A 14,533-nucleotide genomic window follows, 5' to 3' on the forward strand; every position below is an offset into this window, starting at 1 on the left:
GAGAAGCATATAATGGCATGGTCTAAGGGTCACAAAGGAAGACCCGAGGATTGGGAGAGGTTGAGTTGAAGTTTAGCTAAGGTAGTACCTAGGGTCCCTTAAGGTAGTACCTGAAGGCCACTATGGTAGTACCTAAAGGCCATTAAGGTAGTACCTAAGGAACAATAGCAAAAAACCATTGGTGGACAACTTTAAGACTCAAGAGAAGCATATAATGGCATGGTCTAAGAGTGACAAAGGAAGACCCGAGGCTTGGGAGAGGTTGAGTTGAAGTTTAGCTAAAGTAGTACCTAGGGGGCCTTAAGGTAGTACATGAAGGCCACTAAGGTAGTACCTAAAGGCCATTAAGGTAGTACCTAAGGAACAGTAGCAAAAAACCATTGGTGGACCACTTAAGGACTCAAGAGAAGCATATAATGGCATGGTCTAAGGGTCACAAATGAAGACCCGAGGCTTGAGAGAGGTTTAATTGAAGTTTAGCTAAGGTAGTACCTAGGGTCCCTTAAGGTAGTACCTGAAGGCCACTAAGGTAATACCTTAAGTCCATTAAGGTAGTACCTAAGGAACAGTAACAAAAAACCATTGGTGGACCACTTGAGGACTCAAGAGAAGCATATAATGGCATGGTCTAAGGGTCACAAAGGAAGACCCGAGGATTGGGAGAGGTTGAGTTGAAGTTTAGCTAAGATAGTACCTAGGGTCCCTTAAGGTAGTACCTGAAGGCCACTATGGTAGTACCTAAAGGCCATTAAGGTAGTACCTAAGGAACAATAGCAAAAAACCATTGGTAGACAACTTTAAGACTCAAGAGAAGCATATAATGGCATGGTCTAAGGGTGACAAAGGAAGACCCGAGGCTTGGGAGAGGTTGAGTTGAAGTTTAGCTAAGGTGGTACCTAGGGTCCCTTAAGGTAGTACCTAAAGGCCACTAAGGTAGTACCTTAAGGCCACTAAGGTAGTACCTTAAGGCCACTAAGGTAGTACCTAAGGTACAGTCCATAAAAAGCACTTGTGGACCACTTGAGCACTAGAGAGAAGCACATAAGGGGATGGTGTAAGGATAGGAAAGGAAGGTCCGAGGCTTGGGAGAGGTTGAGTTGAGGTTTAGCTAAGGTAGTACCTAGGGGGCCTTAAGGTAGTACCTCAAGGCCACTAAGGTAGTACCTAAGGTACAGTCCCTAAAAAACACTTGGGGACCACTTGAGCACTCAAGAGAAGCACAGAAAGGGATGGTGTAAGGGTAGGAGAGGAAGATTCGAGGCTTTGGAGAGGTTGAGTTGAGATTTAGCTAAGGTAGTACCTAGGGGCCCTTAAGGTAGTACCTAAAGGCCACTAAGGTAGTACCTTTAGGCCACTAAGGTAGTACCTAAGGTACAGTCCCTAAAAAACGAGACTACTTCCCAAAATTACCTTCTAAAATATTATTATTGAGCCTTAACTTGAGGTGGGTCATTGGATGAATGGTTCTATAATTGAGAAGTGCTCACCAAAATAATCAAATCAATTTCGACCCCATATGTAAAAGAGAGCCCTTTTTTTTATCTACTTTCCCAAAAATACACTGAAATGTTGAATTTAAATGGTTTTCTGCTGGTTTGATTTGGGGATGAAGTGTTGAATTTAAAAGGTTTTCTGCTGGTACCATTATTATTAATTTTTCCTCGGAAAAGGTGAAAAAGAAGACAGGATTACTCCTTGAAGGTGGAAACCCACTGAACGGAGACCCACATAGCTCATGTTGTGTTTCCTTTGATCGGCTTCTTCTCGGTTCAGATTACATGGAATATTTTGGAGACCAGTGGCTGCTTACATGGAGACCGTGGTGGCTGCTGACAAGGAAAACAAAAGGGCAATTTTAGAATAACTTTTTGAAACAGTATTTAGTGCATAAAGCACATATTCCACTTTCTATGGGTTTCATTTCCATATAACCTTCAAATGGGCCTCCCGAAACACAACTTCCCCTATTTTTTTATTGAGAAACTTGGGACTATGAGTCCTTTTCAAGAATCATGACCTGGTGTGCAGTCTGAGCACGTGACCTGAGGCTTTCTGTTAAGGTTCTGTGGTGGCATAAGACACTTGATGAGTTCCAAGGCCCGAGATAGTTAATGGGGTGTGTCATGTTGAATGGTCAAGATGTGGCCACATCATCTGAGAGATCAGACTCCCCAATGAAACTGCCATTTTTTCAAAATGCACTTTAATTGTCGTTCTTTCTCTCATCAAGCGACTGTCTTGCTTCTTAACTATGGTGTTTCTGATCTGGTAAGGTCCCCTTTACTTTGTTCTTGCTTTGCATTAATTGTTATTAGGGTTCTTATATCTTCATTCGTTTTAACCATGTCGAAAAGGAAAAGGAAAAAGATGAAGCCATCAAGTTCTATAGAAGAATTTTGGGCGAAGTTTAATATTCCTTTGTCACTCGGGCTACGATTTTTAGAAGAGAAGGACGTTAATCCGGCAGAAGGTAGCCCTGTAAAGGGAAACTATTCTTGCTAAAGGGTTACTTTGAGGCGGGGCTTAGGTTGCCCTTTCTACTATTATTCAGGGATCTCGCCCGTCATTTGCAATTGGCCCCGAATCAATTTTGTGTGAATACTATTCACTTGATTATGTCAATGGTAGTGTTAAATCATATAAAGGGCTGTCAGGTTACTACGACAGACGTTATGTACATTTACCATGCCAAAAGGTCTCGCATTCTGTATGAATGGTATTTATCTCCTTGGAGTGGTATGGGCGGTTTTATTACTGCGGGTCTTATCACGAACAAGGAGATAAATCAAAAAATAGTCGTCATGTCCAGGCATTGGGAGTTTGGTGTGTTTGAACCAAAGGGCCTCCCAAGGGTGTCTCGGGTACATGGCACTCCAGGTAGGTATTTTTAGTTTCGTCCCTATCTTTTTAGTTGTGGTTTGTTTTATTTGCACCTTACATGAAAATTTTGGTCAGAGGATACAAAGGCCCCTTCTTTAAAGGTTTCAAGACTTGAGGAAATCGCAAAATGGTTCCAAATTGATGTTGGGTTGCAAGACCAAAAGTTGTTGCTGAAACCCTCTCAACTCTACGTGACATTCGTGTCACGGGGGTTGATTTCCATAGTTCCCTATTTATCATTCGTGAAAACTGAAGAAGGGCTCCATTTGGAGAAGAATTTTTCTCTTCCATCCCCTCCTCAGGCTACCAACTGATTGAAAAGGAAAAAAAGGACTTCCTCTAGCTTACAGACCCCTTCTAAAGTAAAGTCTCAAAATGTCGAGTCTAGTACCGCATATTCTTCTTTGGCCTCAATATTCCTGGTTAAAGTCAGTCCAGTGGTCGTGTTACTAGATCTTTCGCAAGTACCTTAACATGTAAACCCCCTTTCTGTCCACCTACTGCTCCAATCGACTTGACAGATACAACCGATGAAGGGGAAGATACTGCTCAATACAAGCATTTAGATTTTTTGGTGGCACAAAAGGTCAAATGGCGGAATTTAAAGGAGGTGTTGATTTTGGCTCCACCTTCGCCTAGCCCAGAACTACCAAACGAAATGATTGGAGAGCCAACAGTTGGCGAAGACCTTTTTCCCACAATTTGAGCTGCAAAACAGTCATCTTCCCTTAAGGACATGAGGTTCCTCACTAATATCTCTAATTCAACTGTAATAGATGAATCGATCAATTTAAGCTACAAGGTAATTATAATAATGCATGATGAGTCTTTTTTTGTTTTGAATAGGCTTTCATGAAGAGTTTTACTTTGTCAATAGGCCCTCCAATTTAGTTTAGAGATGTGTTGTTGTCTCACTACTACGACTGTAACCCAGATGAGCTTTAGAGACCAAGCCAAAAAATCTGCATTTTTAGCAAGTGAATCATCAAACAAATTGTCTTTAGCAGAGGCGGATTTCCAACTGAAGGTTACTCGATTGAAAGCTCAAATCACATCCATCACCAAAGAGAAAGAATAATTGAGTGATCTTTTAGAAGATACTAGTCGTGCCAAAATGATGTGTGAGACTGATTTGCACCGTTTGCAAGAAATTGGGAAAAAGAAAATGAGGAGTTCCATATTAACATATTCAACCAATTGAAAAACGACCTCCTAGCCCGTGATGAGTAGAACCAAAACGAAGGGTATGTACTCGATTGGAGTGAAGCACATTTGAAGCTGGGAATCGAATCTTTTGATTCTCCTGAGTTCGGGACCAACAATAAGTCAAACGACGCGTCGAACCAATTCCTAATTAGAAGTACGCCTTTGGGCATAGGTGAGGACCTTACTAGGTCTGAGCTAGAGGCACCTGCCAAATATTTTACATGATGTCACATACACTTTTCATACATCAGTTAAGATCCCCAATGTTAATCTTTATGTGTCATTTCAGGGACTGGGTTTGGAAGACCCATTTGATATTAGACCAGTAAATGATGCTAGAGCTCACAACGGTGCTCCTGTTGATAATACGCAAACACCAACAGAAGTGCCTGAAGCAAGTGACGTTGTGAGTACAATTGTGGTGAATCCGATGGTACCTCTTCAAAATGTAGGTGATGCATCAAGGTTAAGTGTTGGCCCTCCTTCGCAGGGAGCAGAACCATCTTTAAATCTCCCCGCGCAAAGCCGTTCTTAGCGTAGGATGATAGCGCACTCTCCCAACCCTTAATCTTGGCTGTTTGTTGAACAAAACAATACGTTTTTTTTATTTGTGTGATGCTTTTGGACACTTGTATTTGAAATGCTATGTTGCGCCCTCTTTCAATTTTTTGTTTGTGGCTCGATTTGGTTGTATGTTGAGTATTGCGTGCATACGTTAAATATAGTATTCCCACAATTTACCTTCGATAATTAATAATTGGGTTAAATATAATTTATCCATCAATAAATATAGTTTATCCATCGATCTTTATCATGTTTTACATTTTACGCGCAAACACTCCCATTACTAACATATGCCACCCTCAAATTTTCGAAAGGGTAAAAAAGTATCCCTCAAGTAATTAATAATTTTAAAAATAAAAATGAAATAGAAATATTGTCTACCCTAAAAATTCTAAAAAAATAAATAAATTATTTATAATTAAGTGCTAATTTAGGAAACAAATAACACTTATCTTTTATCTTTTAATTGCTAATAATATATTAGGATTTCGATAAAATTTTAAATAAATAAATAAATAGAATTTTTAATAAAATGCATTTAATATTCATAATTTTTTTTTTCATTTTTTTTCTTCTGGTGCAACTGCTATCCTAGTTTATATTTCATTAGTTTTCTAAATTTTTATTTGAGATTTATTAAATCGATCAATTTCCTGATGTATGGTTTGTCTTTGATTTTAATTTTGAAATTTTTTAAATTTAATTAAATAAAAACTAATTTACAACTAAATTATATGCTATTGAACTTTTGATAACATTATTTTCAGTTATTCACATTTAAAGAATTTGGTTTTAATTTAAACTTTAGAAAATAACATGCTTTAATAGAATACTATAAATTTTTGATAATTTAATTAAAAAATGTTAATTTTCATAAAATGATTGAAAATTAACTAATGAGATTTTTTATTTTCCTATTACTTTTTAACTCTTTTAAAAAAAAAAACTCCTTTGAATGCTTCTAATATTTTTTATAAAATATTTTTTCATTTTTGGTATTTGGATTTTTTAAATTTGATATATTATGTTTATTCATGATTATAATCTAAAATTACATAATTTATTAAACAATAATAAAATTATCACTAATTCCTTTTAAAATTCATGGATCTCTCAAGTTAACAATAACTCTTTAATTTCACATATAAATCTTGTCACAAAATAAAGAAAAAAAATTCAAGATAAATTACTTCATGTTATGATTTTAAAAATCAAGGATTTAAGTCCATATTTCTTTGAAATTTTCGAATTTTGGTTGGAAGAAAGATAGAATGGAGGGATATAATGTTGATTCGAAAATAGTGGTTTCAGGGGTATATGGACCCCCATTTTCCATATATAATGGAAAGGGAGGCAGAGAGAAGGATGATGGTTTCAGGGGAAACACTACATGGTGAAAGAAATTGAGCTGGATGAGCTTCAGACCAATGATGCTGCTTCATTTGGAGTACTTTCAGGGCATATGGAATCTCTTAGTTAACCAAAAAAAAAAATCCAGATTGGCTTCAGAAGTTGAGGATAAAGTAACTTCTGCTGCTGTTGGTGCTGCAGCTGCCAAGGTAGCTGTTAATGGTACATTCCAAGCTAGACTAATGGCTGATGAAGCTCTGGTCTCAGTTATAATTGGAAATCCTGTGCAAAGGAATGAACCTTTCCACTCTGTTGGTGCAAACAATAAAGGAAATAATAATCCTGCAAGAACCCTGTTGTTAATTGTCATCTTTCTTTTCCCCGTGCATAAATCCTTGAGAAATTGTCATCTTCATGTTGTTCATCTTCTTTCTTTCTTTCTTTCTTTTTTTCTGGGCTCGAGGAAAAGGAACTGATGCATATGAATGACCAGCCTTTTTCAGCAATTCCTTCACTGGTTTCTCTTCATTTTTCAATAGGATGTCATCTTTTGCTGCTTTCTTCTCCTTCTCATTCATCTGATCTTCTTCCATATTTTTCTGGTTTTCTGTTTCCTCCAATTCTCCACCGCTTCTTAATGCCACCACAGGTTTAATCTTATGTTGGTCACAAGTTGACTGCATGGATTCTTTGACTTCACATATTGCTTTCTGGTTTTGGTGAGGTTGAGCTGGAAATCTCCCTTTTTCTCCACTTGACTGCATGTTTATTTTATCTAACGTTGTATGAATGTTTGTGATAGTCTAGTAGGTATGGGCATTGAATTTCCTATGTTCTTCATTTCATTTTCTCTACTCACTAAATGATTGTTACGAAGAAAAAAATCATTTGCAACATAATTGACCAATTATGTTTTTTTGTTTGTTACTAATTTTTTTACATAAAAATTAATTAAATAATTAATTATATTTATTCATTATTGTTCCATTTTATTTGCTTTATTGGTTGTTTTAATAGTATAATAAAATGTTTTAATATATATATATGTATATATGACAAGGAGGTTGTTAATATTGTTATACATGGGATAGAAGAGTAGCAAATGAAAGAAGATTCAGGAAAATAAGGGGTCTTTGACCATATTTGTTTAACTTGTTTCTAAAAACCATTTTTAAGTTAAAGGATAAAAAATAGTTTTTTAAAAACAAGTTTAAAAAAATATTGCCAAACAGACCTATTTTTTAAAAAAACTGATGAAAATAACTCCTTTTTATTCTCTAAAAATTGTTCTCTATTTCACTTTATTTTTAAAAATTATTTTCAAAGAATAACGGTCAAACAACGTTAAGAATTTTTAAAAACAGAAAACTGTTTTTAAATCATATGATCAAACAAGCTCTAAATACCTTGGAATTCATTTCTCGATCTAAAACTTCAGTTATGTGAACTTCAATCTCTAGCAATCCAAGTCCCTAAGTTGTGAAGCTATTCTTAGAGAGAGAGTCATCGGAAGATGCCATGAAAAATAAAATGTTCGTAATTTCAATCCCATACAAGGGACTTTCCACATTCCCATGGGAAAATCAAACAACCCCCGATGGATTCATACTGGCCGTGTGAAAAAACAAAACCAATATGCATGTAGAGATGAACTGCAACATTGATCAGACAAAAGGGAAGAAAATGAAGAAAGAAAGAAAAAATCACTTGTAAAATCTCAATAATGGATCTGAACAAGTACAGACCAATAAAACTGTAAATAAATATGCATTGATTGATAATGTCGTCCATTACAATAGAAAAGCAGGGTAAATCCAAGAATACTGAACAAGTTTCAATCAACAACATGAAGAATCATCAGGGTGGTTATCATCAGCACCAGTTTGTGCTTTTATTGCCTTGCGATCATCCAGATAATTCTGATAAATATAAGAAGCAAAACCCCAAAAAGCCAAAAGCATAGCAATTACCTTCACGCCGTTCATTTCGTCATGGAAAACCATCACTGAAGCAATGGGAACAACAGCCAAAGAGACGGTACTAATAACATTGGAGAAGAGAGAAGAGACCAGAAAAATCAAGCCCACAACACCTACAGAACAAACTTGCCAAGCCACAGCTGTCCAGACCAAAGTCATCACATAAGAAATTCTCCCCTTGCCAAACCCATTCATTTCTCCATGGAGAGTCTTCCATTCCCCACTTGCAAAAAGACCCACAAGAGAAGCGCATGTGGCAACAATGGATGTATAAATTTGCATTTCCAAAACCACGGAAAATGTTTCTTTCTTTATTACCTTCTCAAAGGATAGCTGCATAAGGGAGAGCAAAAGAGAATAAAGAGCTGAAGCTGCAAGGGTGCAAATGATACCGATGGCATATTTCCCCTTAGAGATGCCTGAAGAACCCTCAGAATCATCATTGATAGCAATGAGAGAGGCAGATAAGGATAGAATAACCACAGAATTAAGAATCAAAGCAGTGAACTTTTGAGAATTGATGTAGAAAGAGAAAACCGCGTTAAAAGCCAATTGGGTAGCACAAATGAGCGAATAAGTAGAGGCAGTAAGGTACAAGAGCCCAGTAGAATATAACATGTTGTCACCAGCTAGGACTACTCCAAGAGCGATGTAGATTGATGCAAGGATGGTCCAAGAAGGTGGAGTAGTAGTTGAAGGCTCCTTGGATGAGGGTATAAGGAAGAGTGGGATGAGAAGAATTGGAAAAGCAGCAGTTTGGACAAAAGTAGCCATCCATTTACTATTTCCACCCTTGTCATAATAAAATCTTCCTAAAAGAACAGCAGCTGCTTGGCCAGCAAGGAGGAAAAAAATGTTGAGTGCCACCAAAAGCCACCATTGCCAACATTTTAGTCCAATGAATGAAGATTGCCTCGTTAAAGTTTCATCTTTGCTCAAGATCGGTTCTGCAGAAACTGCTAGAGGAAGTAACACAACAAAAAAAAAATTAGAGCGTTTATAGGAAACAGATTTTATCTGACCATTAGGAATTCAAATATGGAAAAAACTGCTAGAACTTAAAGACAATCATAGAACAATTATTCAATTAATCAAATTTTACAACATTAGTACAGAAGCTAATAACATTAGTGAAGGAACTTCTACTTTAGTAGATGGAAAACATTGATATGAACACACTATGTTACATAAATGTCCAATGGAGTGGGTTTAATAGGGTACAACTATGTTAGATGGACTTGCATATGCAACCTGGTGTGCATATGGCCTAGGTGTCAAATTCATATAGTTTCCCAGTATCACAACACAAGTACATGACCAAATTATCAAGTGTCCAATTTTTTCTCATCTCTACTACATGATAAAATGATGCATAAGATCTAGGCATTGGTTCTTTAACTCATTTTTAAGTAATCAAAAAGAAGAATGAAGTAAGAAGGTGTTTGGAACTATTCAGAACCAGAACCACTAGGATTGAAGTATGAACTACTGAGCTGCTGCTTCTTCTCCTTCCTCTTCCAAAACCCCCCCGCCCCCCTTTTTTGGATCTATCTTCTTCCTGATTTTCCTTCCAACTGATAGCAACCTTGGATACATTGACTCCAAATTACTGAGATTGAGAGGAGTAGTGATGGCAAGACAGAAGCCTGCCATGAACCAGGAAACCATTCCTATTAGTAATGCAGTTTAAAACTCACGCAAGCAAGGATTCCCTCCATAATGCCCCTAGACTAGAAAAAGATGAGACAAAGAGGAGAGAAAATCCACTTTAATGTAGCCAATTTCATTCATCTCTCATTTATTTGCTACTTAAGAGAGCCAAATGTGTTTGGAACGTTTGGTGAGCTAGACCTGCTCCTCTGTTCTTTAGTTACACTCTCGTTAGTTTGTGTATTCCAAATAGGAGTATCAACCTGCATTCCTTACCATGTTAGTTCATACTGTTTTTTTTTTATAGGTAGTGCTGGTTCATACTGTTGAACTCTACACAAAATATCTAGTTTTAGATTAGTAGCCAAACTGCGAGCATAATATGCATTGTGGGCTTAAATACTTAACAGCTTAAAACTTTAAGAAAACTGATCGTTCAACATGGTATCAGACCTCATTTAGCAGGAAGACATAAGTTCAGACCTCACCGCATGTTTATTTACCCAATGTATTGAGCTCACGCGCAAGCTCAAATGAGGTTGCCCTTAATTTGTTTGCCCACAAGGTTGTCCATCTCCCCACCTGTGGCCCCAAGCTCACACATACAAGAGGGTGTTAGAAAACACCCCACACATGAGAGAGCATACTAGATAGCAGGATATACATTGTGGGCTCAAATTCCTGAAACGAACGTTTGCAACTGTACAAGATTGGATATAAAAATGCACTTCTAAAGGGCAAAAAATGATTTAATATGCTCTATGATGTAACAATCAAATTTAAGGAAACTAGAGATGTGCACCTGCTAGTTCCAAAAGATAGGTGGGCAAGCCAGGGATTAAGTTAACAACCTTCTGAAGTTACAGCTATAACATGTACCAAACATTCTCTTCTTATGAAAAACAATGTATGACACCACCTTCTACTCACATACAGACAACAGTTCAAATCTTGACCTTATTTGAAATACTCAGAGAGAGTTCCATCGCTAAAAAATAATTTTAAAAAGAGATCTATTGTAGGGATTCACATGGGTGAAAATAAGTTCATTTCAGTTGCAAATGTACTTGGGTATGGTATTACTGAGTGGCCTATGAGATGTTTAAGAGGTGAGAACTTAAGGCATAGGATTTTGGGTTCCCTTGGAAGAGAAAGTCAATGGGAGATTAGCTAATTGAAATAAGAGTTTCTAGAATTATGATTTTTCACTCTGACCAAAATTCCTATGGCATTTCTTTCTTTGTTTATTGTTAGTCAGGAAAAACTAAAAGATTGTCAAGGATCTCCTTGGCCTACTGGCATGAGATATAGGGTGCAATCAAGGTTGAAATGGTTCCACCCCAATGTTTGTAGGGTGTGGAGTGGGTTATTTACACCTGTATGGCCAGAACGGACCAGAACAGACCAGACTTCCTAGGTTTATCCATATATCAGGTTGGGCTTAGAAATCAATCCAGACCCATTCAAATGATGCCTTAGTACTGACAGGGACAGCTGGACACAAGTTGAGGCCTAAGATAAAAGATTAAATGGGACGTTTTTTAAGTTTAGGATATATATACAAGGGAATAAGACAAAAAGTGAGAAGAAAAAACACCATATCTGTCCGCTATATAATTATGAAGTTCTTAATCAATAATACATGAGAACAATAATAATGATGATGATAATAATAAATAATTAAATAACTATAATATAATAATAATGTCAAAGAAAATCTAAAATGATTATAATAGGTCAATGTCAAAGGGGAATTCTTCTAGAATGCAAATTAAAAATATTAGATAATTATTTTATTGATAACACATAAAATATGATACCAGACCCACATAAAAACAACTAATTCAAAATACATAACTACTATCCCACAAAAGAAAATATAAGGCTGCTTTCGAATGCTGCCTTAAATTAGGGTATTTTTATAAATTTAATGTTTTTATGACATGCATGGCAATATCTATGGGTGAAACTCACTTATCAAAATATCTATAGGTGAAACTTGGGCTAATTGTTAAGCCTGAGGTTGGATTGCTCTGGTCTCTAGCCATTATAGAGTTTGTTAATTCAATATGCAATTCCTACCCAGTCCTAGCCCTATCCACTACTGTGTATGTGCATGTGTGTGTGTATTGGGTGGGGGTGGGTTAGATCTCCAAGCACAATGCAAGCATTTTAGGCAATGTAATTGGTAAGAAGAAGGCTCTCTTAAGGAAATCATTTTGGAGGGTTCCTAAAGACCACAGCTACCTATGGCATTGATTTAAGCACTTAATTTTTAGAAGAAAAAAAAAAAGAATTTTGTCAAAAGAAACAAAAAAGAACCATATAAGAACAAGGAATGCTTCAAACAGAAACCAAGAAACTAAAAAATAAAAAGAGAAGAAAACTAAAAGATAGGCCACTCCAGTAAAAAGCATCTCAAGGACATTCCAAGTGGACCCTATACTTCTAGGAAACTGCCCCTCCTTATCCCGAGATATCAACCTCTTCATGGCTGGCTCACAATCCGAAGAAATCCCACATCCATCCTAGAATATAAAGTAATAATCACTCAATGGCAATCCTTGAAAATTGAAAATAGTTGCACCACATCTATTGAACAACTGCTAAGCAATCCCCTTCCACCATTAATTTGCTTTAATCTGTTTTGAGAGCTTCTCTTAAGCCTTCTAAAAGGGCTAATACATTGCCTTTAATAGCAATACCCAAACCCGCTGGTTTTGAAAAGGCTTAACACACCTTCCTTGTGACTTCTGAAAATGTTTCTAATGTTAGTTTGCCTTAGAAACCTTAAAACCCAACCATCAAATCCTTGTGATTTCTAAAAATGTCTCTAGTGCTAGTTTGCCCAAGAATCCCCAAAAAGAAACCACCAAAATTCACTATCACGCAACCAATTGGAGAGGGGCTCCATTCAACAGTGGATTCTATCACTCTTTTACCATTAGCATTATGTTGATCAAAATTTGGCTTATATTCTAATTTGGCTTCTAGAATAACACATTGCTTATGGCTGCTAAGGGTGTATTGGTTTATCCATCCTTTTCCACAAGGAGGACACTTGTTTTGATGATGGCCTGCTCTCCTAAATTCTTAAGATTTTGTTTGCATTTGAGAGTATCCATCATGTCACCACCAAAAGCTTTCACATCATCGCATGGAAATTAATGGATGTAAATGTTCAGTATAACTATAAAAGACTTCATGTTCTACAACAAAGGGAAGACAAACGTGAAGTTTGCTCTCCGAAATTCTAAGATTTACTCTACATTTGAGATTCCCCAATTTGTGATCTTCTCATACAACAGCACCACCACTCTCTCCACTCCCCTTGCCTCTGATTCTACTCCATTGTCCTTTAAGCTTTGACACCTCAGACTCTCCCCTCCTCTTAAGTCACACCCCTCCTCTTCGAGTCCCATGTCACTACCACAAGCTTCTACATAATCATATGACAATCAATGGGAGTTTAATGTTGAAGAGGACAAACAGGTATAAAGAGTTCACTGACTTTTATCAATGCTTTTACATAAGCAAATACGTATATCAACAAGAAAAAAATTGGTCAGAGTTGTTTTGATTGCTAACTCTACCAAAACAAGAATCTTGTAAAGCATTTTTCAACCCATCATAGAACTAACCAAATAATGCAGACAGTTGTGCTTCCCCATCCATATAATAAGTGTAAAGTCTTGTTTGAGATAAGGTTTAACTTTTGAATTTAGCAATACGAAAAGTAGAACTAGAACTAGAAAGATGCTATTAAATTTTTTATGGTTGGGAATTTTAAAGTGCTTTTATTTAAGATAAGATAATTATAAAAGTTTCCAAAATTTTAGTTAAATAAAACTCTGTTTCCTTGGTCTCACTTCTTCTTTAAAAAATATGAATAAATTGCATCGGTGGAAGCCTTGGTGATTCTATCCAAAAATTCCTACAAATTGTATTTTATCCTTCAACCCAACTTTTAGAGTTTGAGAAGCTCTCCCAAACATGGCTTAAGATTGAATTATGGACATAATGCGTGAAAATTTTCAAGTTCAATATGAAACAAAAAGAAAAAGAAATAGAAAGACCAATGAGGATCTATATTGGTCTTTCATTGCCTGAATTCTATTAAAATGCCACTTACTCGACATAGAAGAATTCAGTTCCCACAGCTTAGCCTTTTTAGCTTTGCCTTTTGGGGGAAAAAAAAAAAAAAAAAGAAGCCTAACAGTACTTGGAAAATGCTAACCAAACAGTACCTAAGTCTACAACCAACCTCTCAATCTTTTGGGAACTAAAAAAGAAAAGTGCCGAATCACTTTCTTCAACATCCTTTCTAAAAATTACAAAGCAAAAAAAAAAAAAAAAAAAAAAACATCCTTTCTAAAATTTAGATTCCTCTGAAAGCCGCCGTAAAAGGCTACTAGCTCTTATCGAAAAAAAAAAAAAGAAAACTCATTTTCTACCTTCCTCCGTTCGATTGCCGAGAAAAGGGAGGAAACCAAAAGAAATTAAATTTTTCGAGCTTCGACTTCCATTATTTGGAATTCCAGAAAACATAGGATCAACCGAGTATTTGGCTCCAACGTTGAATTCTTTCTAGATTTTTACAAGGAAGCCATAACAGTATAAAACACAAGATCCAAAATTTTCTCATGCTTTCCTCAGTGTTTACTGAGCCGCCAAACGGAGGGTTAGATTTGATTCCGGTGAAATATCAGAATTAAAAATAAATAAAAATAAATAAATAACAGAAAGATATATAGAAATAAGGAGAGAATCACCCGGCATGTCGAGAGCCGGCTGCATAGGCACTAGGGCGGCGGCTGCGACGGCGAAGATGATCCTTGCGGAAGCGACAGTTGCTGCAGCCAACGGTGGCAACTCAAGCGGTCCACAAAACGACTCAAACAAAA

The 14,533-nt window shown here is 36.6% G+C and overlaps 1 protein-coding gene across 2 annotated transcripts; it reads right to left on the reverse strand.

The window, feature by feature from the left end:
• Positions 1–7,724: 7,724 nt before the first annotated feature.
• Positions 7,725–14,533, reverse strand: LOC117932729 (probable purine permease 11). Of its 2 annotated transcripts, none has more exons than XM_034854023.1 (2): positions 14,402–14,533; positions 7,725–8,935 (listed from the first exon to the last, which is right to left on the reverse strand). In XM_034854023.1, the coding sequence occupies exons 1-2, from the start codon at positions 14,424–14,426 to the stop codon at positions 7,839–7,841; spliced, it is 1,122 nt and encodes a 373-aa protein (XP_034709914.1). In that variant the 5' UTR covers positions 14,427–14,533; the 3' UTR covers positions 7,725–7,838. The 2 variants fall into 2 exon arrangements, with proteins under 2 accessions (XP_034709914.1, XP_034709912.1); XM_034854021.1 differs by having other exon boundaries at positions 7,725–8,938.

The sequence above is a fragment of the Vitis riparia genome, chromosome 15, assembly GCF_004353265.1.
Source record: "Vitis riparia cultivar Riparia Gloire de Montpellier isolate 1030 chromosome 15, EGFV_Vit.rip_1.0, whole genome shotgun sequence".
Classification (NCBI taxonomy): Eukaryota; Viridiplantae; Streptophyta; class Magnoliopsida; order Vitales; family Vitaceae; genus Vitis; species Vitis riparia.